The sequence below is a fragment of the Hipposideros armiger genome, unplaced genomic scaffold, assembly GCF_001890085.2.
Source record: "Hipposideros armiger isolate ML-2016 unplaced genomic scaffold, ASM189008v1 scaffold_335, whole genome shotgun sequence".
Lineage (NCBI taxonomy): Eukaryota > Metazoa > Chordata > Mammalia > Chiroptera > Hipposideridae > Hipposideros > Hipposideros armiger.
The window spans coordinates 1728502-1750193 of NW_017731685.1; the positions used below are offsets into that span (position 1 = coordinate 1728502).

Below are 21692 nucleotides of genomic sequence, written 5' to 3' on the forward strand. Positions count from 1 at the left end.
GCCCGCGCTCCCTTCTGCCTGAGGTCAGGGCCCTGGGAAGAGCGCGCCTTCGGTCGCAGCATCCGGAGGGCAGTCCCGCGGTGTGTCCACACCCTCTTCGCCCGCCGCTCCTGGCGTGCCAGGCCGGGCGCCGGTGGCTGGGCTCGCAGGCGCCTCTCCGAGGCTGGGCCTCCCTCCCCTTGGGTGATTTCAGCGCTGAAGGTGGAAATGCGGAAGTTTCCAGCCGCGACTGACAGATGAGGCTCGCGTCTCGCTCGGCATGCGCTGCAGCGGCTCTGCGGCGCCCCGGGCCCCAGCTGCCTGCACCCCGCGACCCTAAAGGCCGACCGGCCACTGGCGCGCCATGGCCACGCTGCCGAGCGCAGACCGCCGCGCGTTCGTGCTCAAGATCAACAGGTAAAACGCGTTCCGCGGTGCGGTGGACTCACGGGCGCACGGCCCCAGCGGGCCGAGCCGGGCGCCGGAGCCGCTAGGGGGGCTACCGCCGGCCGAGTCCCTGGGAGTCCGCGGCCGGGCGCGCCTGAGTGCGGGGAGCGCCGGTCCCGAAGCTACTGCGGTGGGAGCACCTGAGCGCGCAGTGGCCTGCGCGCCGAGCTCAGCCAGCTCCTTCTCCAAGAATCCCAGCCATCCGGCTTGTCCTTACCTGCCACTGTTCTTTGTCAGAGCAGCCACTCGGGCCACCTTCCCAGCCCCGCCTCACCTGCGCCGCCCTCCGTATTCTGACAGGTGGCCGGGCCCAGGAGTGTGATGGGCGCACGGTTAACTGCGCTGGGCACACCACGGGGTTCCTTATAAATTGTGCCTTACTTGGAGGCTGCTCTGCGAAGGAGCAAAAAAAGAAGTGGTTGAAATGAGTTTTGCTCTGAGGCAGCTGCTTCAGGACTTCAGTTGTCCTTTCCCATCTCATTTTATTTTTCCAGAAAAAGTTTGGCTCCTGCTGACATGGCTATTTTTATTCCCTGGTCTAAAGGAGCCATGAAGTGGAAAAAGTGATTTTTCAAAATTCTCCATTTAAATAAACAGAAGGAATGGCCTGTGACTGACATTTTTACATTTATAGCGCTCCAGTAAAGAACTAAGACCACGGATCCAACTCACCATCTAATTCATAATCAAAATTGTACTAATTCAATGTAAACACATTTACTGCTCAAAGTTTTCACCGGAGGTGCTTTAACTGCAGTGTTTCTTTCACTGAAAACTGCTGACAAGTATTTGGAGACATGTTTGTCTTGCCCTGAGAAATCTAGACCGTCTGGTTAAAAGATAATATGAAACTCATCCTGAAGGGTCAACTTGTTACTCTACTGCTCTCACTGCCCCAGGATTTGTTAGACTTTTAGCTGAGCCTATGCAAGGCTGGTTTCACAAGAGTTCATTTCTGTGCTGCTAGGGTGTGAAGAGGTTTGAAAGAAGGGATTAGAAACCTAGCACAAGGAGGCAAAGGACTTCCAGAGGGCCTATTGAGCTTGATAGGCGATTTTATTTCTACCTGCTGTGTAGCTCCAAGCAAACCATTTCTCTTACCTATTTCTTCATCTTTAAAATGAGTTTAATTATTAATGTGTACTGTATATTGATGTCGGAGGCCAAAAGGTACTAGTTGAAAAGGCATATGGTACATTAGAGATCTCCCTATGGGGATTTTTTTCCGTTAGGTTTCATGGCTGTTGCACAACAGGATAGGCAATCGTTTGAGGGTTGTGGGATCAAACTGAAGTTATTGATGGATGTACCACTTGCTATAGCTGCTGCTCCTCCATCTTTGTGGATCTGAGGTCAGTAAGTGTGACTCAGACAGACAGAGATGGTGGGCTGGATGGAGTTAATCTGAGGAGAGCAGCAGGACCTGAAGTAACCCTGTAGGTGGTCTTGAAAGCAGCAGTGGAGTTGGTGTGGCCTGGTGGTTAAGAATAAAGGCCCTGGCTACCATCAGATCTGCTTGCATATTGGCTCTCTGCTACAGACTGTGTGACACTGGTCCTGGTATTTAACCTCTCTAACCTCTCTCAGCTTTGGTTTCTCTGTATTTCTAATAAGGATAATCGTAGTGCCTACCTCTTATGGCTGTTGGGAAGATTAAGTGAAGTAATATGTTCAAAGTGCTTATAATGCCTGACTCAGAATAAATGTTAGTTATCCTTTTCAACATTACTATCAGTTTCACCATTGTCATCATCATCACTATTAGCACCTCTTTGAAATCCTAAGAAAGAAGGGTAGGAAGGAAAGCTGAAGTTGCAGGACTTCGCATACAAAGACCAGTTTGGGCTGGGTATGATGATGCCAGTGGCTGGTTGGAGCTGCCCTGGGGTGGGTGTCCTCCCTCATGTCCCTTCTATTCCTGTGCTGAGAATATCAAACACACCCAGTGGAACAAAATGTGTGATGCCATCTGACTAAATAGAGCCCCATTCGAGTTAAATAAAAAATAAAAGGTTCCTGAACACTCAGGAGAGAATAAAGATTAGATATTCCTTTTTGGAGGGTTCTTTTTCCTTTTTGAAACATTTTGTATATGGGGTGGAAGAGTTATGCTAAAGAGATTGAAATAAATTATTGCTCAAAAGAGTGGATTAATAATGCCTAGTATTAATATAAAATTAAAATTGACCGTTTTTTGACCACTTACTATGTCCCAGACACTTTATATACTTAATGGATTATATCATTAAATCCTCACAAAAATCCTATAAGTCTCATAGGAAAATGAAGCTTGGAGATGTAATTGTATAAGGCCGTGCAATTTGTTCAAGGCCGCACAAACAGAAGTGACGGAGCTAGAATTATAAACTGCTCCAAAGACTATGCTCTTAATTGAGCATGAGCTATTTTGAACCATTTAGCTTAAGAATTTCCTTTAAAACCAAACCTTTAAAACCAAAAGGGAATTAACTTTTAAAAAAATCGTTTTAGCAACAGCATTGGCAAATTGTTCTGTATTCCGATTAGTGTTTAATACATATACAAACTAACAATGTAATTTTTGCAGTTTTGAAGTTGGAAAAGAAAATATTTTCCCTTGCATGCCTTACCTACTATTTTTAAAAATAGATCAACTTACAAAAGTAAGACAGTGTTGAAATATGGCCATTAGTGCATTCCTCATGGGTTCATATTTTTTCACCTTTGTACTCAGCATGATACAAACTTTCCCTCAAAAATGTTTGTGGGTAAGATTAATGTGCTTCCTATTAAGGAAATATTTAAATCTGATATGTTAAAAATTTTATTTGTAATGAGCCCCGTTCTGTCCATACCGACCTCAAGAAAGAGTGAGCAGACTACCTCACAGTAGGGAAAGAATATCCCCACCATTCCCCAATTCTGTGGCTCCCTGCAAGCAGCATTGCCCAGTATAGGGGCCGGGCCAAAGTGAAGGAGAAACCTGGGAATGTCCACCAGTGCCCATTCCCCCATGATTGCCCTGGCTCTCATATGCTCTTATGAAGCCTAAAGTTCCATGTGCTAGAAATCATCATATAGGACTTTGTCTTGTTTTGAGCACCACCTGTAATTGGATGACTTGTTATGGTTAACCATTTCTCTAGCTCCTGCATCTCAGGGAGATATAAGAGAAAAAAATCCACCACTGAATTTTTCTGAAGTGGAAGAGCAACATTTAATTTTTTTCTAAGTGTTATATACTTGTCTCTGTTTCAGATTAATTATCGCTGACTTCCTGTGCACAAAGGAAAGACTAGATCTTAATGAGGCAGTTCATGATAATGTTTGCATTTGGGATTTCAGGCACTACTGCATTAAATGTTATAAGGCAGTCCTTGTATGAGCACCAATTCTTATCAACTTTCTTTTCTTTTCCTTACTTACATTTAGTGCTTTCAGAGATTATAAAAAAATATAGTATTACTAATATTCTGAGAAGTCATTAAATAAAATCTTATTTTATCAAACAGAATAGATGTAGAATTTGATCAGAAATTAAAGTAAAATAAGGACATTGGGTAAAGAGGACAAAATTGCTGAATGCGCAAAAACCATTAATGATCCTGTGGACATTCAGGATTGAAAGGAATAAATCAGAATGGCTTATATTAATGGTTACGGTATGGCAGGGACTGGTCTGAGTCTTCACATATTATACGAGTATAACTCATTCACCCCTATGAAGTAGGGGAGAACAATTACTATTTCCATTTTACACAGCAGTTCTCAACCTGTGAGTCGCGACCCCTTTGGGGGGTCGAACGACCCTTTCACAGGGGTCGCCTAAGACCATTGGAAAACAAAAAGATATTTACATTACGATTCATAACAGTAGCAAAATTACAGTTATAGAATAGCAACGAAAATAATTTTATGCTTGGGGGGGTCACCACAACATGAGGAACTGTATTAAGGTCGCGGCATTAGGAAGGTTGAGAACCGCTGATTTTACAGATGGACAAACAGAGCACAGAGAAGTAATGAAAATTGTCTGAAGTCACAAGTATCTAATTAAGAGCAGAGCTGGGATTTAAATACAGGTTTGCCCTGTATCCTTTCCCTTAACCACTACACCAGCATATCTGCCGTCTCAGTTTCATTTAAAAATAATAATAAAATAAGTAACATTTATTGGATACTTATTATGTGTCAAGTATTGTGCCAAGAATTTTATATATCTTCATTTCAGCATGTTAGAAAAGGAACAAAATATTAAGTATAATAATCATCATTAGTGAGCGATTTCTGAAAGATAAAAACAAGGAGCTAAGAAGACAGAGTGCATTCAAGAACAACCCCAGTAATTTTAGGCATGAGGACCAGAACAAATCGAAGGTATAGAGATCTTCCTGAGAAGTATTTGCTAGCTTTGGCTGCAAAGATGATGCAAGCATAGAAATACATATATATATATATATATATATATATATATGTATATATATATGTGTATATATATATGTATATATATACACATATATATATATATTCGCATGTATAAATGTATGTCTGAGGTGTAACAGTGCTGTTTTTAGTAGTGGTGGCAGAGTGGGGTCTGGTGCTTTTAGGAATTACCATATTTCCCCACGTGTAAGATGCTCCCATGTATAAGACGCACCTTAATTTTGGGGCCCGAAATTTGAAAAAAAATGTATTACATAAAGTTATTGAACTCAAGTTTTATTCATCATAAAATTCATACAACTCCTCATCACTGTCAAAACTCCCAACCATTAGCTTGTCCTCATCTGTGTCTGATGATGAATCACTGTCTTCATATATTGCCTCGTCCTCAGTTCCATCTATGGCATTTGAAATCTACATCCACTGTATAAGACGGACCCAGTTTTTAGACCCCAAATTTTTCAAAAAAAGGGTGTTTTATACATGGGGAAATATGGTACTTCATTTGTCTGTTGTGCTCTAGACCAAAGAGCAATAATAGAGGCTTCAGGCAATGGAACTTTTGGTCATTCATATTCAGAATCATTTTCTTTCAGAATCTAAGGAAAGCTGCACTTGACCTTCAGGCACCTTGTGCAACTGACAATCTTCTGCCAGGGTGAAATTTTCTTCAACTGGAGTTCTTTGAGTTCTGACAATTCACATGCCTGTGTGAAGCTAATGTTTACTTCTACATGGAAAAGAAAATATAATGACATCATGTTGTTACCTAGAGAGAGAGAGGTAGAGCTCAGGGGATTAGGTTTCCTGTCTCAACTCCCCACACAGAGCTAGTGATGGAATGGGATGATGTTAAAAACACCTCGCCTTGCCATTCTCTTTACAGGGACCTTGAGAAGGCAGGCATGTGACAATTAACTCAGATTTCTTGCTGAAGAGGGCTAAGAAACAGGAACACTTAGTCCTTTTCGGTGGCGAACAACCAGGTTACCCAATGATATTCAGGCTAAACTGGAACTAGATTAAGAAATGCAGAACTGTAAAATAATGGACCGTTTCAACTTCCTCCCATCTCTTGGCTTTCTGGCACATGGATGAGTTAGTAGGCATGTAAATCCTAGGCTGGTTAGTTGGATAATTTGTTTGTTCATGCATTCATTCACTCCAGCTGTTGAGAGTTACTATGTTCTAAGTACTGTTGTTCTATGCTCTGGAAATACAAAGACAAACAAGTCATGGTCTTGCCTGCAAGGAACAAGAGATTAACCCAAAATCATGGACTGGAAAAGGAAGCACTCTCTAGAATCCTAGCCCTCTGTACTAGGTATTGTGCCTTCAAAATGGTCATGGTGGGGGATCCTGCCACTTATTCTAAGCATAACAGCGTTATCTAAAACATTTCTGAGAATTGCTCTTGACAACTGGAGAACAATTATTTTTAAAAATAAGTTAAGTGGTGTGAAATCTTTTTCCTTTGAGGGAGAATTTGCTTTCCTTCTTGGAAATTGTCAAAAATATAGAAAATACAGATAATGAGGTAGCAAGTAGCTTTGACCAGATGATAATGTGTCAAGAGTGACTAAATGTTTACTTTTGTGAATTCTGGTCAGTGGGCCGAATTAACAAACATTAACATTTGGTCACTCTTGCTTTAGATATTTTTAAATAAAAAAAAGAGAATATTACAGATGTTTAAAAAAGCCCCACAAAATTCAACTGAGTTAATTTGAAGATTTAATTGGCTTTATTAAGCAATTCATTAATTGGGCAGCACCCCATCTAGCAACTAGAAGTGCGTCGGAGGTTTGTACAAAATGGAAGGTTTTGATGGCAGAAAGAGGGTGGGACTAAGAAGTTAAAGGAGTGGATTATTTCAGGTAAGGACACCTTTCCTTAGGGGAAGACAGTGGGTCTTATCAGGTACATACCTCACTAGTATTGTTCAGGAAGTTTCAGGCTGCTAGTTTAAAATTCCACTCCTGGGAGTGGCTGCAACTGCAATTAGGTTACTCTTTAAGTTTTGGTTTGGTGATGTGGCTTAGCAAAAGTGACTACATTTTGGCTGTTTCGTTTTTTTTAACACAGAAAAATTTGAAGTCACTCTTTGTTCTGCTCACCCATTCCTATTCTCTCATTTTCACCTTCAGAGGCCAGCACTTAGTTGCACTTTGAGTGTGTGTGTGTGTGTGTGTGTGTGTGTGTGTGTGTGTGTGGTCCATAATTATGAACAATATATTGTATGGTTTCAGGAATGAGCCAAACTCATTAGTATTCAAGCAAGCCAGTTAAATTAAGTAATATCAGTTTGAGTTAAAGATAAGTTGGGACTATAAAATAATGGAGCTGGGTCTTTTTTTATTTTTTTAAGTTTTATTATTTATTATTATTAGTTTCAGGTGTACAAAACAATGCAATAGTTATCCATTTCACCCCTCACGAAGTGACAACCCCGCTCCCCCCATCCACTGTCCCCAACCCCCGAAATCATACATATCTATTACAATTCCATTGACTCCATTCCCACACTCCACATTCCATGACTATATATGTATTAAATTATAGTTGACATATAATATTATTCAATGGCAGTTTCAGATGTACAGTGCAATGGTCAGGCCTCTACACCGTCCATGAAGTGGTCTCCCTAACAAGACATGAGACCATCTGGCCCCCTAAAAAATATTTACAACAATATTGATTATATTCCCAAACTGTCTTTTCTATCCCCGAGGCAATATTGTAGTTACCAATTTATGTTGTCTCGTCCCTTCCCTTTCTGCCTCAACCCCACCCCCTCCCAACTAGCAACCATCAGTTTTTCCTCTGTGTTTCTGAGACTGTTTCTGTTTACATTACTTGTTTATTCAGTTCTTCAGATTTCACATATAAGTGAGATAATATGGTATTTGTCTTTCTCTGACTGACTTATTTCACTTAGTATAATGTTCTCTAGGTCCATCCATATTGTTGCAAATGGTATGACTTCCTTCTTCTTTATAGCTGAGTAATACTCCATTGTGTAAATGTACCACAGTTTCTTAATCCAGTCGTCTACCGATGGGCATTTCAATTGTTTCCAAGTCTTGGCTATTGTAAATAGTGCTGCAATAAACATAGGGGTACATATATTTTTTTGAATTAGTGTCTTGGGTTTTTCTGGATAAATACCTAAGAGTGGAATTGCTGGGTCATAAGGTAGTTCCATTTCCAGTTTTTTGAGATACCTCCATACTGATTTCCATAGTGGCTGCACCAATCTACAATCCCACCAACAGTGCACCAGGGTTCCCTTTTCCCCCCAACCTCTCCAGCACTTGTTTGTTGATTTATTGATGATAGCCATTCTGACTGGGGGTAAGGTGGTATCTCATTGTGGTTTTTATTTGCATTTCCCTAATGTTTAATGAGGTTGAACATTTTTTCATATGCCTTTTGGCCATCTCTTTAGAGAAATGTCTCTCCATATCCTCTGCCCATTTTTTAATTGGGTTGTTTGTTTTTTTGGTGTTTAGTTGCATGAGTATTTTATAAATTATGGATATTAACCCCTTATCAGGTATGTTGTTGACAAATATCTTCTCCCATTCAGTAGGCTTCCTTGTTTTATTGATGGTTTCCTTTGTTGTGAAAAATCTTTTAAGTTTGATGTAATCCCATATGTTCATTTTTTCTTTTATTTCCCTTGCCTGCAGGGATGTATCAATAAAAATATTGCTCAGGGTAATGTCTACAAATTTACTCCCTATATTTTATTCTAGGAGTTCTATGGTTTTAGGTCTTACATTTAAGTCTTTAATCCATTTTCAATTTGTTCTTGTATATGGCGTAAAGAGGTGGTCCAGTTTCATTTTTTTGCATATGTCAGTCCAATTTTCCCAGCACCATTTATTAAATAGACTATCTTTACCCTAGTGTAAATTCTTGCTTCCACTGTCTTAGACTAATTGTCTGTATATGCATGGATTTATTTCTGGGCTCGCTATTCTGTTCCATTGATCTATGTGCCTGTTTTTATGCCTGTGCTATACTGTTTTGATTACTGTAGCCTTGTAGTATGTTTTAATATCTGGTAACATGATATGGAGCTGTTTTTTTAAACGTCTTTTCAAGTAACTCTGAAAGCAATTGCAAAGAGGAGTTCCAAAAGTGATTTCAGGAAGGCAGCTCCATCAGGATAAATTATATGGCACTTGTGTGAAATTATAAAGAACAACAGTTATTTAGATGTGTGCATTCTGTTAATGTTTTTAGTCACTCCTTATATTATAGTCATATTACTCATTTACTAGAATGGCCAGGAAGTTTTATGAAATAATTTTTTTTCTCCATCAGATGAATGTACCCAAGATTTTCATTTGACCTGAGATAAGCTGTTGAGTTGATAATGTGTTTATTTTTAAATAATATGTTTTTAATTTTATTTAAAACAAATAACAGAATAAAGGTTTTGTCTGGACATTGCCTGGACATTTGGTTAGGGAAAGTATGTGGATTAGCAAAAGAGGGTGTGGTGTTTGCTCAAAAAGTCTTTATGTGGTTATTTCGGCCTTCAGATGACTGGTCAGGCTTGCCTTTCCTCTATTCAGGGAGCTGTAGTCCCTTCGCTGCGCCATACCTCAAATTAGACAAATTGGGAAGAATGCCAATGGGGAGAAATGCTTTTCCCCAAATCTCTGTTTCCCCTTGCTACTGCATAGGGCCATACTCAGCGTACAGCAGACATGCTCATTGGTGGAACTGTTAGCATTCCCTGTACTCAGCTCTCCGCTGTGGACTGAACATACTCGATGAAGATGTTGGCTCTCATCCAGAGATTACCCCTTTGGGTTTCAGAGTTCACTACAGAGGCAAACTAGAATTGCCTAAGGGGTGCTAGTCATCCTCCAGTAATTTACATTGGAATGACGGTCCACTTTCCCTTAGGCTAGTAGAAAAACTCAGGTTCAAAGTCCACTATCGAACTATTTAACATAAATATTGTTTCGAGGCAACATTTTCTCTGTCGGCCAACTGTTCTCTGTGTGAACAAGATTGTCGCCTCCCTGTTGACATTCTGGCTGGTTTATTTCATGTATTAATTAGTATTTTACTCTTTCTTTCCAAATCATTACGTGTTCTCATAGAATCTCTTTAGAAGAGGTAGCCAGTTTACCTATTGTGTCTTGTTCTGTCTCCAATAACTTCATTCAATTCAACAGTAATTGTTTTGATTGCCCATGCCTTTCTCTGGGCATCATGAGAACAAGCAAAACCCAAAACAAGCCATTATGTGCTCTCAGAATTCATCTGGAGTGAGCAGGTTCACACAAATGCAAAAGACAGAGGACACAGGAGGTGGTGTTTGTGCAGATGGGTGAGGGTTAAGGGCAGGAATGTTGACAGAGCTCAGAGGGCAAGGAGCTGCAGCAGCCCTGGCAGGTGAGGAAAGGAGACTTCAGCAGGCTCTGAAAGACAGGGAGGTGACTGACAGATGGAACAGATGCAGTAGGAAGAATAACTAGCCATATGCAGAGTGGATTGGAGGGATTTGCTTAAGAGGAATAAGGAGAAAGCTGCAGTCATTCTGATGTGAGGTGATGAGGTCTGGGCTTAGGCTGGGGTAACAAGAATGGAAAGAAAGAGGATTGTGTCTACAGATACTTCAAGGGGAATCAGCTGGACTTGAGAAGCTACTAAATATTTATTCATCTGTTCATGTCATGAATATTGATTGTAGCCTACTATGTGCCTGACAGTGTTTTAAGTGCTGAGCAGAGAGCCATGCGTAAGACAGAGTTCTTGTTCTAAAAGGAGTAATTTTCCAATGGAAAAACAATAAAGAAATAAGCCAGGGAATAAACAAGAAAATATCAGATAAAATGAGTGCTATGCAGAGAATGTAAAAGGGCCATAGTTGGGGGCTGGGGTGTGTGGATACTTTAGAGAGAATGTTTAAGGAAGGCATTCCTGAGGAGATAACTCTGGGCCAAGACCAGGCAGGGGAGTGAGCCAGTGCCATGGCCAGTGTCGGAGCAAGCCTGGTGTGTCGGAAGAAAAGTAAGAGCCCGTGTGTCTGAAGTCGAGTGAATGAAGGAGAGAGCGGTAGAGATGAAGAGAAAAATAGGCAGAAACCAAATCACAAAAAGGCCTTAAAAGCCATGGAAAAAGCTTAAATGTTATTCTAAGTGCAAGGGGAAGGTTTTTGAGCAGGGGCATGATGTAATTGACTTTTGTGTTTAAAAGGTCACTCTGGTTACCATACAGAGAAGCAAAAAGCAGAAGCAAGGAGAAGTTGGGAGGTAGAGCAGCGTCCTGGGGGAAGGATGATGGTGGCAGGGCAAGGGAGCTGAGAATAGTGAGGAAAAGAAACAGTTAGCTCTGGGATATATTTTGGAGATTAGGCTGATGGATTAGATATGTGGTTGGGGACAACGGGAAAAAAAGAGAAATCAAGATGTCTCCAACATTGGAGTTATACGTAGATATTAATGCTTTTAACAAAAATTGAAAAGACCGGAGGGGGAGAAGGCTTTGTAGGTAAATCAAGTTTAATTGGGGACGTATTTAATCTAAGATACATGTTAGAAATTCAAGTGGAATTACCTACTATGTGGTTTTCTTTAGGGATTTGAGACTCGGGAGAGAGGTCAGAGCTGGATATTTAAATTTGCAAGTCATTACCATATAGATGATATTTTTAAATAAGGGAGGAAAAGAAAATATTGAAATTACCTCGATAAGTTTTTTAACAGCCACAAGCTATATATGTGGTATGATATCATTTTAATTGAAAAATAAATATGTATATATCTCTCTATAGAGGTGATAAATCAATACTTATAATAGAAAGGGGACCAGAGGGGCATATGCCAACACGTTATAAGTGGCCCGGTAGTGGTATTATTGATGAGTTTTGTTTCCTTGTCTGTGAAGTATATGTATGCATGTATATTTTCCAACTTTTCTTCCAAGACTGCTTTTGTAATTGGAAAAGTATATTTACAAGAGAGGCCACACCAAGATTGCCATTCTGGGAAAACTGGGTAAAAATGGTGCCAATGAGAAATTATGAAAATTAGAATTAGAGTTAGTTTGGGGAGGATGCTATTGTATTTCTCTGGCAAAGACTTGTTTAAGAGAGTACAGTAGACTGCACATTTACATATATTTGCACTCCCTCCCTGTGAGTGGATTTTCCTTTCACTGTATTGATGTGATGTGGTCCCTTTGAGGTGAAGCTTTAAAAGCCAGCCTGGCCTTTGACACGTCATCATTTCCCTATTCTATACAACCACCAATGTTCCAGACAGAGGCTGATCTGTCAGCCTGCATCTTAGAGTAAAGACAATCAGAGCAGAGCCACAGTTGCTCTCTGGAGGTCTTTGCTTTTATAAACCACTAAGATTTTTGGATTATTTGTTATCACAGTATAACGGAGCCTACCCTCACTAATACAGATGAGCATCAAATAGGCAACATTTCTATTGGGCAGCTTGAGGAACAGGTTGGGGGCTCGAATGATAAGTCAGGGTGGAAAATAATGATTATTTTTATAATCAATATTATAAGGTGGGGGTTGGAATGAAGAATGGACACATTTTCTAGGTGGGAAAGTACAGTGGGAAGAGAAAAGGAATGGGTGTGGGTAATGCGTCACTGCCAGTTGGTGCAAGAAGGAAGAGCCACAAAAAGAGGAAAAAGAATTTGACCAAGATATGGCCGACTGAGGTAGTATTAGAAAAGGGCAGTTAAAAAGGTTGGTGCCAAATTATGAGGACAAAGAAAGAGCTATTGGATTTGCCTTGACAGCGGTCAGTGTCTGAACCCGCTGAAGCAGCAGATTCAGAGGAATTGTGGGAAAGGAAGTCAGATTTCACAGGGTTATGCAGGGAGTCAATGCAGAGGAAATGGAGGAAGCCGGTAGAGAACACTCCTTTAAATAGTTTGGATGAGGCAGAGGAGAAGTGGAGCAACGGTAATTAGAAGATCCTGACAAGGCTTTGCCTTTTACACAGATATAACACACAGTGCTGAAGAGAGTGTGCTCTGACCTTAGAGAGAAAGCACGTGTGTTATGCCCATTAAATAAGCCTTACATGTGGATAAAGATATTAGAATAACTGATACTGTCTAATGTATAACAAAGTTTGCTTTGCACTGGCATGAAGACTCCCAACAATAAGTAAAATATTCTATTTAGATACTTTCTTACTGGGAGATTTTGAAACTCTCACAGGCATTATTACGGATTATCTTTAAGAACATGGTGATCATCTCTATTTTATTATCTTTACATTTATCTTCATAGGTTTGAAGTACAAAAAATTATAGGAAAGAGTATAGATAACAGTCATATATTGCTGTTTAATGAAGCGCCTATTGCGAGTTGATTTGTGTCCCTCCAAAAGATTCCTAAGCCTTGGTACCTGTGAATGTCATCTTATTTTGGAAATAGGGTCTTTGCAGGTGTAATCAAGTTAAAATGAGATCATACTGGATTGGGATGGGCCCTAAATCCAATCACTGATGTCCATATAACAAGGGACACAGAGACACACAGAGAAGAGGCCATGAAGACAGGCAGAGGTTGGAATTATACCACCACAAGCCAAGGAACATGGAGGTCTGCCAGCAACCACCAAAAACTAGAAGAAGCAAGGATTTTTCTCTAGAGCCGTCAGAGGGAGCATGGCCCTCTGACACCTTGATTTTGGAATTCTGATTTCTAGAACAGTGAGAGAATAAATTTCTGTTGTTTTAGGCTGCCAGGTTTGTGGTAATTTGTTATGGTAACCCTAGGAAATATAATAATAATACACTACCCCAAAATTTAGTTACTTAAAACAACAGCAGTTAGTTGTTTTGCATGATTCTGTGGGTTGGCAATTTGAGTTGGGCTCAGCAGGGCAGTTCTGCTGGTCTTGCTGTGGTCATTCATGTGACTGCAATTCCTCGGTGGCTCGACTGAACTGGGGCATCTAAGATGCCCTCACTCACATATGCAGGGCCTTGGTGCCAGCTGTCCCTCTTCACATCATCTCTTACCCTTCAGTGGTCTAGCTCGGTGTTTCTTTCATGGTAGAGGGAGGGAACATTATAAGAGGATGAAGGTGGAAGCTTCAGGGCTCCTTGAGGCTTAGTCTGTAACTTACAACGTTACCTCTGCCACTTTCAGTGGTCAAAGCAAGTCACAAGGCAACTCAGCTTCAAGGGGTAGGGAGATAAGACTCAATCTCTGCATGGGAGGAGCTGCAAAATACTTGGGCATTTTAATGTTATAGCGCTCAACAAAGAAAGTAATCATATCCCATTTCAAACTTCACATTTAAGCAGGAAGACTTGTCATTCCCTGCTCAGATCATAATACCCATTTCACTGGCAGAGAAACTGAGGACAGATTAAGTTGACTCCTTCAAAGTAACCAGTGAGTCATGCTTTGTGAGAGACAGTTTTGGCCTATGGAAGGCTGCCATATGTCTGGAAGAGCGAAACACAGACCTGCCTGAAGGCAGGTGACTGAACTTAATAACTTCCTGGGCTTCTCTCTTATCCCATAATTACATTGATGGAGCCCAGACTACAGAGTTCTCTGGTCCAGAGATGAAGCAGCAGTTTGAGGATATCAGGGAGAGAAGGTGCTTGAAAATTATTATGTGTCACTCAAAGGAACAGGATTTGAGTCTAAATTAAATGACTAAGTAAAGGGTCAGAGAGCACTCTATCCTCAAGAGTTGCCAAATGGGCTTAGAAATTCAATAACTGCTGTGGTCCAATGTAAGCTCTTGGCTGGGAAGTATTAGAGTGAGTAGAAGATGAGAACGTAGTAGGAAGGCAAAGAGACCAACCTGTCAGGAAGATACGTGCCAGAGGCTGTTTTAGAAGGATCACCCTTGTATCCATTAGGATTGCTTTTAGCTGCTGCGAGGAAAAAGACCACCCCACTAAACAGTGGTTTAAACAAAGTAGGGATTTAATTATTTTCTTACATGACAAGAATTCCAGTGGTTGGCCATTCAGACTGGGTGTAATAGCCCAAGATATCACTGGAGACCCTGGTTCCTTGTGTGTATGTGTTCCACCATCCTTAGTGTGTGGCTGTCATCCTCATGGTCACAAGATGGCTCCTGAAACTTTATGTATGGGAAGGATATTTAAGACAGGAAGGAGAGGGAAGACAAAAGAGGCATGCCGGCTGAGTTTGCTCCCTTTTAAGGAACTTTTCCAGAAACTCACACAATGGCATTTGGTATATATCTTATTGGTAAGATCTGTGTTGGTAAGATCTCCACCTACAAGGAAGGTTGGCAAGTATAGATTTATTAGCCAGCACATTACCACCCCCAACAAAACTAGGGTTGAATTAGAAGGAAGGGGATAATGGCTATTGACAGGCAACTAGTAGTTTCTGCCACAGTCGCCAACAGTTGCTGTGGGTATTAATTAGTGACAGAGCTCCTGCTGTGGCATCATGACACTTCCACCATATTACTATCTGTAGCAGATTCAAACTCATCTAATTCCAGGACCCTGGCCTAATGGGGAAGGATATCCGGGCTCACAGGTCCAGTATTAATCAAGGTAAATTAAATGTTGTAATAACTAACCCCAAAATCTCAGTGGATGGACCCAACAAAACTTGTTTCACATTCATGTCACAGTCTGATGCAGGTTAGGTGGCGCTCCTCCGAGCAGTGACTCAGGGGCTCAGGCTGCTTCCACCTATGGCTCAGCTATCTTGTAACTTTCAAGTTATTGGCATCCTTCAGCCAGTGGCCAGTAAGAAGAGAGAGTGATGGATTATGCATCCAGCTCTTAAATACCTCAACCCAGAAGTGGTACACATCACTTCCACTCGTGTTCTTGTGTAAAGTTTGAGGCTTACTCTTCACTGTGAGAATGGAGCGTGAATCCTTGGGAGTCAGCTAGCCGCCTGTGCCACATAGGAGGAGCCATCAACAAAATTTCTGTAAACATGTATGGGCCTGGTTTGCTGTGCTGTTGGCAGATAGATAAAAAAAACATGTGGTCTAAGTCACAGGGATATGGGTGTGGAGGCCACAAGGGAAGCAAAAACCAAATCCTATGGTTAAAGCACCTGAGATTCTAAGAACACAAGGCATAATTATTCTGTAAGGGAGGGGGACTGATAGTGGAAAAAGAAGAATTAAAATCGAATCAACCAAGGACACCAGAAGTGCCAGTGCAACTGAATACTTTCTAGAAACCCCACAGATTGATAAGGAGCCAAGTTGCTCAGCGGTTTATTTCTGAGAAAACAGTCAGTTTTAAAATATTTCGGAAAAACCATAAGATTAAGATATTTTTAAACAGCTTTTGAGTGATTAGTCTAGAAGTAAGATTTCATTTGACAGGAGAGCAGATATTTCTGATGTAAGAGAAAGAAGCCTTCTAAAACGTTCACTCCCACTTGAGGAGCTGTGGTGTCACAGTCCAGCCTCCCCCTCGATGACAGGAAATTTTTGATGAGAAGTTGATCACTTTACTTTTTGTGACTGGTTCATTTTGGGTCTGTTGAACCATCTTGTTTTGTTTACCTTTTAGTCATTTTAATAATCTGTGAAATCATTTTTCCTTATTCATGTTAGTAGTTGTAGTGATAATAACTCACAAAGCCCTCACTGCAGAGAGAAAACAGTATAGACATTCAAGTCAGAATTTTGGGAGACAAACAGGTCAGATTCCTGTCCCAACTCCACTAAACCTCAGTGGTAGCATCTAGCAGAAGTTATTTACTCCCCTGCTGTAGAACAGAAATATTAATAATACCAATGTGATGAGATCAAATGAAATAATATCTCTGAAAGTGCTACATAAATCAAAGTGCACCATACACATATTAATGAAACATCGATAAAATGGGAATAAGTGCCAAGTTTCGGTGAATAGCCAATAAGGTAACACGTCATACACACATCAAAGGGCCTCACACTTGTTAGATGCTCAGGAAAGAAAATCAAATAAGGACAAAGCAAATCCACTGGAAATGAGAGATGGAGAAATGTTAAAAACAGCCACCACAGCAACATAATAAAGTAAGGTTTCAACTCATCTGCAAAGCTGTCACCCTACAACCCACACACACATCACATGCACGCTCATACACACTGCACACACCTAACGGTAAACTTGTAGGGAAGGAGATATCAAAGCAAAAGGGAAATTTGGACCTTAAATTTCCCCATGACCTCACATTTTCTACTGAAAGAGATGATAGACACACACTGTTACCTTTTCCAAAAAGTAACTTTTATGGAAACTTCTGGCAGTTCTGAAAGACTACAGGGAAACTTGGTGCTGCTACTTAGGTAGTGCCTGTCATGTGATCACAGGAATGTTTATATGAGAGATGGGAAAGAAGTGAAATGTTGAAAAAATAGAGCCATTGAGGAGAAGAAGCGATTCATCCTGAAAAAAGCAACTAGAGTTATAGACTAGAGACCTACAAATGTGTTTCCTATCCTTTCCTAAAATGAATAATGGCTTCTTACAAAAACTATAGGTGTGAATTATAGAAAAATTATAAGTGTGCATGAGCAACAATTTTTAAAATAAAAATTATTTCTGGTTCTTTGATCTAAAGTTAATCACTTTTAACAGTCTTATATCTCTAACTATCATCTATCTATCTATCATCTATCTATCTATTATCTATCTTTTCAGATGCACACAAATGGGCATATTTTCTACAAAATGAGAAGCATGCTTATGTACTGTTTTTTAACGTGTTTTTTTTATTTAAAAATATATCATGAGCAGCTTTTCATGTCACAAAATATTCTTGCATTACATTTCCAAATGAATGCATAATATTCCATTGTGTGAGAACAGATGATAATTTATTTAACTAATTCTCTGTTAAGCTACATTTATTTCTAATTATTCACCACCAGAAACTGCACTTCACTGAATATATTTATGCATTCATTTTTACTTACATCTTTAATGATTTCTCAGGATAAATGCTAGAAATTGAATCACAGACTCAAAGGTATCCACTGACATATATAGCTGCCCAGTTGTCCTTCTGTACGGTTTTGTGTGACATGTGTTTTTAAAATGAAGTTTAAAAATATTTGAAAAATATGGCATCCTTGAACTTTGCTTTAATTCTTGGGGAAAGTTATTGAAAGATGGTTTGTGTTCAAATAAGTATAAACTGGTACGGTCCATCTTTTGTAAAAGGCTTCAAGAAAAAAAATCAACCTCAAAAGACTGAACTGAAATTATTATTATGATGAAGTCAGTGAACCTAAAATTACATTTAATTTGGACAAATACTGTTATATCATTAAGTTTTCTTATGTCCACAGTTTTTTAAATGAATGCTTTTCTGGATAATGCTGGCTGTATTTGAGGCTATCCTCATATGTTTACCTAAATTTCCAGCTATGCTCAGGAATCTATAAATTAGTCCTCTTAAGGCAGTTAAATGTGTATTTTCTTGAAGAGAGTAAAGTTATATAGAAGTATGAGGTTTTCTTTTGTCTTTTCTCAAACACAGCTATTTTGGGTTGCTACACACAACCTGAAGAACCTTAGAAGTCTCATACATTTTATCTCTCTGAGTCTCAGCTTCCTCAAGATAGAGTTATATTAGATGTTTTCTAAAATCCCTTTCAGAGCTAACATCACTTTGTTATTTTATAAATTCTTTGCCTACTAGATCCACCCAAAAGGATGACTGTGAGGCCTCAGAGTGCCTTTGAGAGGAAATTTGGGAACCAAGTCTATCAAAAATGATAGTGACTTGACTATGACTTTTTTTCAAAATTCTGTTTTACTGAGAAGTGGAAAGGTCAACTGTATAATTTATCGTCATTGACAGGGGAAGACGAATACCAACTAGGAGAAACCGAGAAACCAGTCCATTTCTTGTCGTGTCAGAAGGAAGGAGATAGATACAATGTGATCACCAGTAATCATTTTAAAAAATTAATTCTGGCATTCCTTGAGCACTGACTAGGTCCTTTATAGATGCATTACCTTGTACAATTCTCATAACAGCCTAAAAGGTTAAGGGTGCTCGTATTATCCTAAGGATGTGGATTTGGAAACTGAAGCTGAGTGAGGTTATGAAGTTACCAAGGGTATTAGCGGTAAAGAGGTGATGCAAACCCAGGTCTAGCTAAGACCAATTCAAGCTCTTAACCTCCTGGTATTGCCAACCATTGCTGCCAGCAAGCCAGCTCTCTTGCTGAAATAAGTTTTCATCATGGCCTTGCCATGGTATTGTTGGGATTGTTTTTTCCATATGCTATAATATGTTAAATTTTGTTTCAGACGGGTCAGAGGATTAACTTTCAAGAGAGATGGACCGAGTCCACTCTAAACACAACCAGAGCTGGCCTTACAGTGTCTGAAAATCCTGTGGTGGTATCTCTTCATCACAGCTGGAATATGCTTTTTGTTGTTGTTGTTGTTGTTCTATCTTTCCATGAGCATGGGCCAAAACTGACTTGACTTTTCTCTGAAACTAGCTATGAACAAAGATGCATTTTCATACTAAAGATTCTGACTCCCTCCCCACCCTGCATTATCAATGCTAGAAACAAGCCACTGAAAACACTGCCCCGGGCTTCAGGGGCGTAAGCAACTCAGGGTATAATGCATGAATCTTGATTTTCAGATGGAGTAGAGCATGTTTGGGATGTTGGGATGATCTCTGTATGCTTCAGTATAACAAACACATTTCCATTCACATTTGGTCCCTTCACACCAGTGCACATTCATTCATATCCCTGAGTGCTGCTGATGTTATGAAACGCACTGCAAACCCACAGGTGGAAAGTTATCCTGTATATCTCATTGGCCAAATGTAGATGAGTCTGACACGTTATGTGTTTCCCACCCCACCCTCTGGAAGAGAATGTCAATGAAAGGGACCCCTTGGCCCACAATCACCCTTTCTCTCCACAACTCTATCATCAATCCTCAAAAACAGTGTGATACCTAACTACTCCAAAACCTTATTAACTTGGTCTTTAATAATAGCTTTCAAAGTTTTTTTGACCACAATCCATGGGAGAAAATATTCTTTATATTACAATCTAGTTCTCGCTCTCTCTCTCTCTCTCTCTCTCTCTCTCTCTCTCCACACACACACACACACACACACACACACACACTGAAACGAAAGTTTCAAGAAATTATATTCAACTTGTGCTATTTCTAATATACATTGATGTTTTCTGTTTTTCTTTTCTGTTCTATTGCATTTTCTAAAATGCTGGTCATCACCCATTAAATGGATCAGATTAAACTTTAATAAGTCAGACTCCCCTTTTATACACATGGAGCATTCTCTTACTCCTCAGTTCGCTTGCTTTGTCTATTTTTCCCCATACTCTCCTTGGCCTGTGCCTTTTAGACAAAGGAGATTCGCATTGCCCTGTTCCTAGCCTCCAATGCTGAACTGTCTATCATCATATAGCCTGACTCATTACCAGATTTATTCGGTCAACTTTACATTTCTTCCTTTCAAAGAAACATCATTCCCCTATATCAAGTGCTCTCTTTTCTTTTCTTCCCTTCCCCTTTTTCTTACCTCTCCTCCTTTCCCCTTCCCTCCTCTCCCCTCCTCTCCCCTTCCCTCCCCTTCCCTTTTCTTTTCTCTGATTCAGTTATCAGGGACTGAAGAAAATTGCGGTATAAGTGATTCCCTATCTTCCTTTTCTCTTCCCTACCTTCCTGTTCTCTTCCCTGCATGGCTCCCCCCACTTTCAGCATGTTCTGGGATTCTCATCCAGACATGGTCTCCAGGGTTCTATCTGTACCTGTCTATCTCCTTCTCCCCCAACCACCTTCAAAATAAGCTCTCAGCTGATCCATCCTTCAACATGAATTGGTACGTGGCTGATAAGCACTTACTGGGTTATTACTCACAGAGTTAGCTGCATTTTTACTGAGACCATGTTGTTACCAAATGCAGAGTTGCTGCCTGAGAATGCAGAGCTGACTCTGGAAAATGGGGACTTCTCAGAAACATCATAATCTCCTGGATGGGCATTTGTGGTCTGATATTGTTACTTCATTCTAGGGCACAGAGTGAGGTGAGGGCAAAAGTGAGGAGGACTTAAGGTAGGAGGGTTAAACTATAGCAGGGAGCTCACACGCTCCCAAGTCGAACTCAGTGCCTCTTCTCATTTCTCTCTTGGAACCTGTTTGTCTTTATAACTGTTGTTGCTGCTACGTACACTTCCCTTACGTGGGGGACCTCACATAACAGTATGAAGGTAGAGGCAAAGGACTGCTGGGAAGTTGCCCAGGATCTTGGGCCAATGCCAAGAAATGGCCAGCTTTCGCGTCCAGAGACAGGCTTATGGCATGACTGTTAGGGACAGAGCTGCCTTCACCAGAGCATTTACGTAATCCTAAATTTGCCTGCTGAGTTTTCATCTCCGACAAGAGATTCTGTAAAGCAATACAAAGAAAAGTCACCATCCAGGGCTGAGCCTGCCTCTGACCACAGCCTATTCCTCCACGGAGGTAAATGAAAAGAGAAAAGTCAGTGATGTTTTATATACTGTAGGCAGCAATCTGACAGCCTCAATAAATTGCCCTTCAAAAATGTAATCCATGATATCAAACCTCTATTCTTTGTTCTTGGTTGGTTAAAGTATATCACGTCTGCCATTTTTGGCCTTTCAAAGGCTATACTATTCCTTTTACTTATAGCATCAGGATAATTCATAACATCTTGAAAACTCTATATAGTTTCCATGGACCCAAAGGTCCTCTCCCTTATTTTATTTTTTTATTTTTTTTATTTTTATTTTTTTAGCTGAGCCATCCTGCCACCTGTTGGCAGCTCAGCGGCTGCTCAGCTCGGGCTGGACTCGAACCGC

The 21692-nt window shown here is 40.4% G+C and overlaps 1 protein-coding gene across 1 annotated transcript in view; it reads left to right on the plus strand.

Annotated features, from left to right (window-relative positions):
* The first annotated feature begins 249 nt into the window (after positions 1 to 249).
* DOCK8 (dedicator of cytokinesis 8) overlaps positions 250 to 21692 on the plus strand; it is a 216545-nt gene continuing 195102 nt past the window's right edge. The window contains exon 1 of the mRNA XM_019661089.1: positions 250 to 396. Coding sequence (XP_019516634.1) covers positions 344 to 396 — 53 coding nt within the window. The 5' untranslated portion in view covers positions 250 to 343. The remainder of the gene's footprint in view (positions 397 to 21692) is intronic.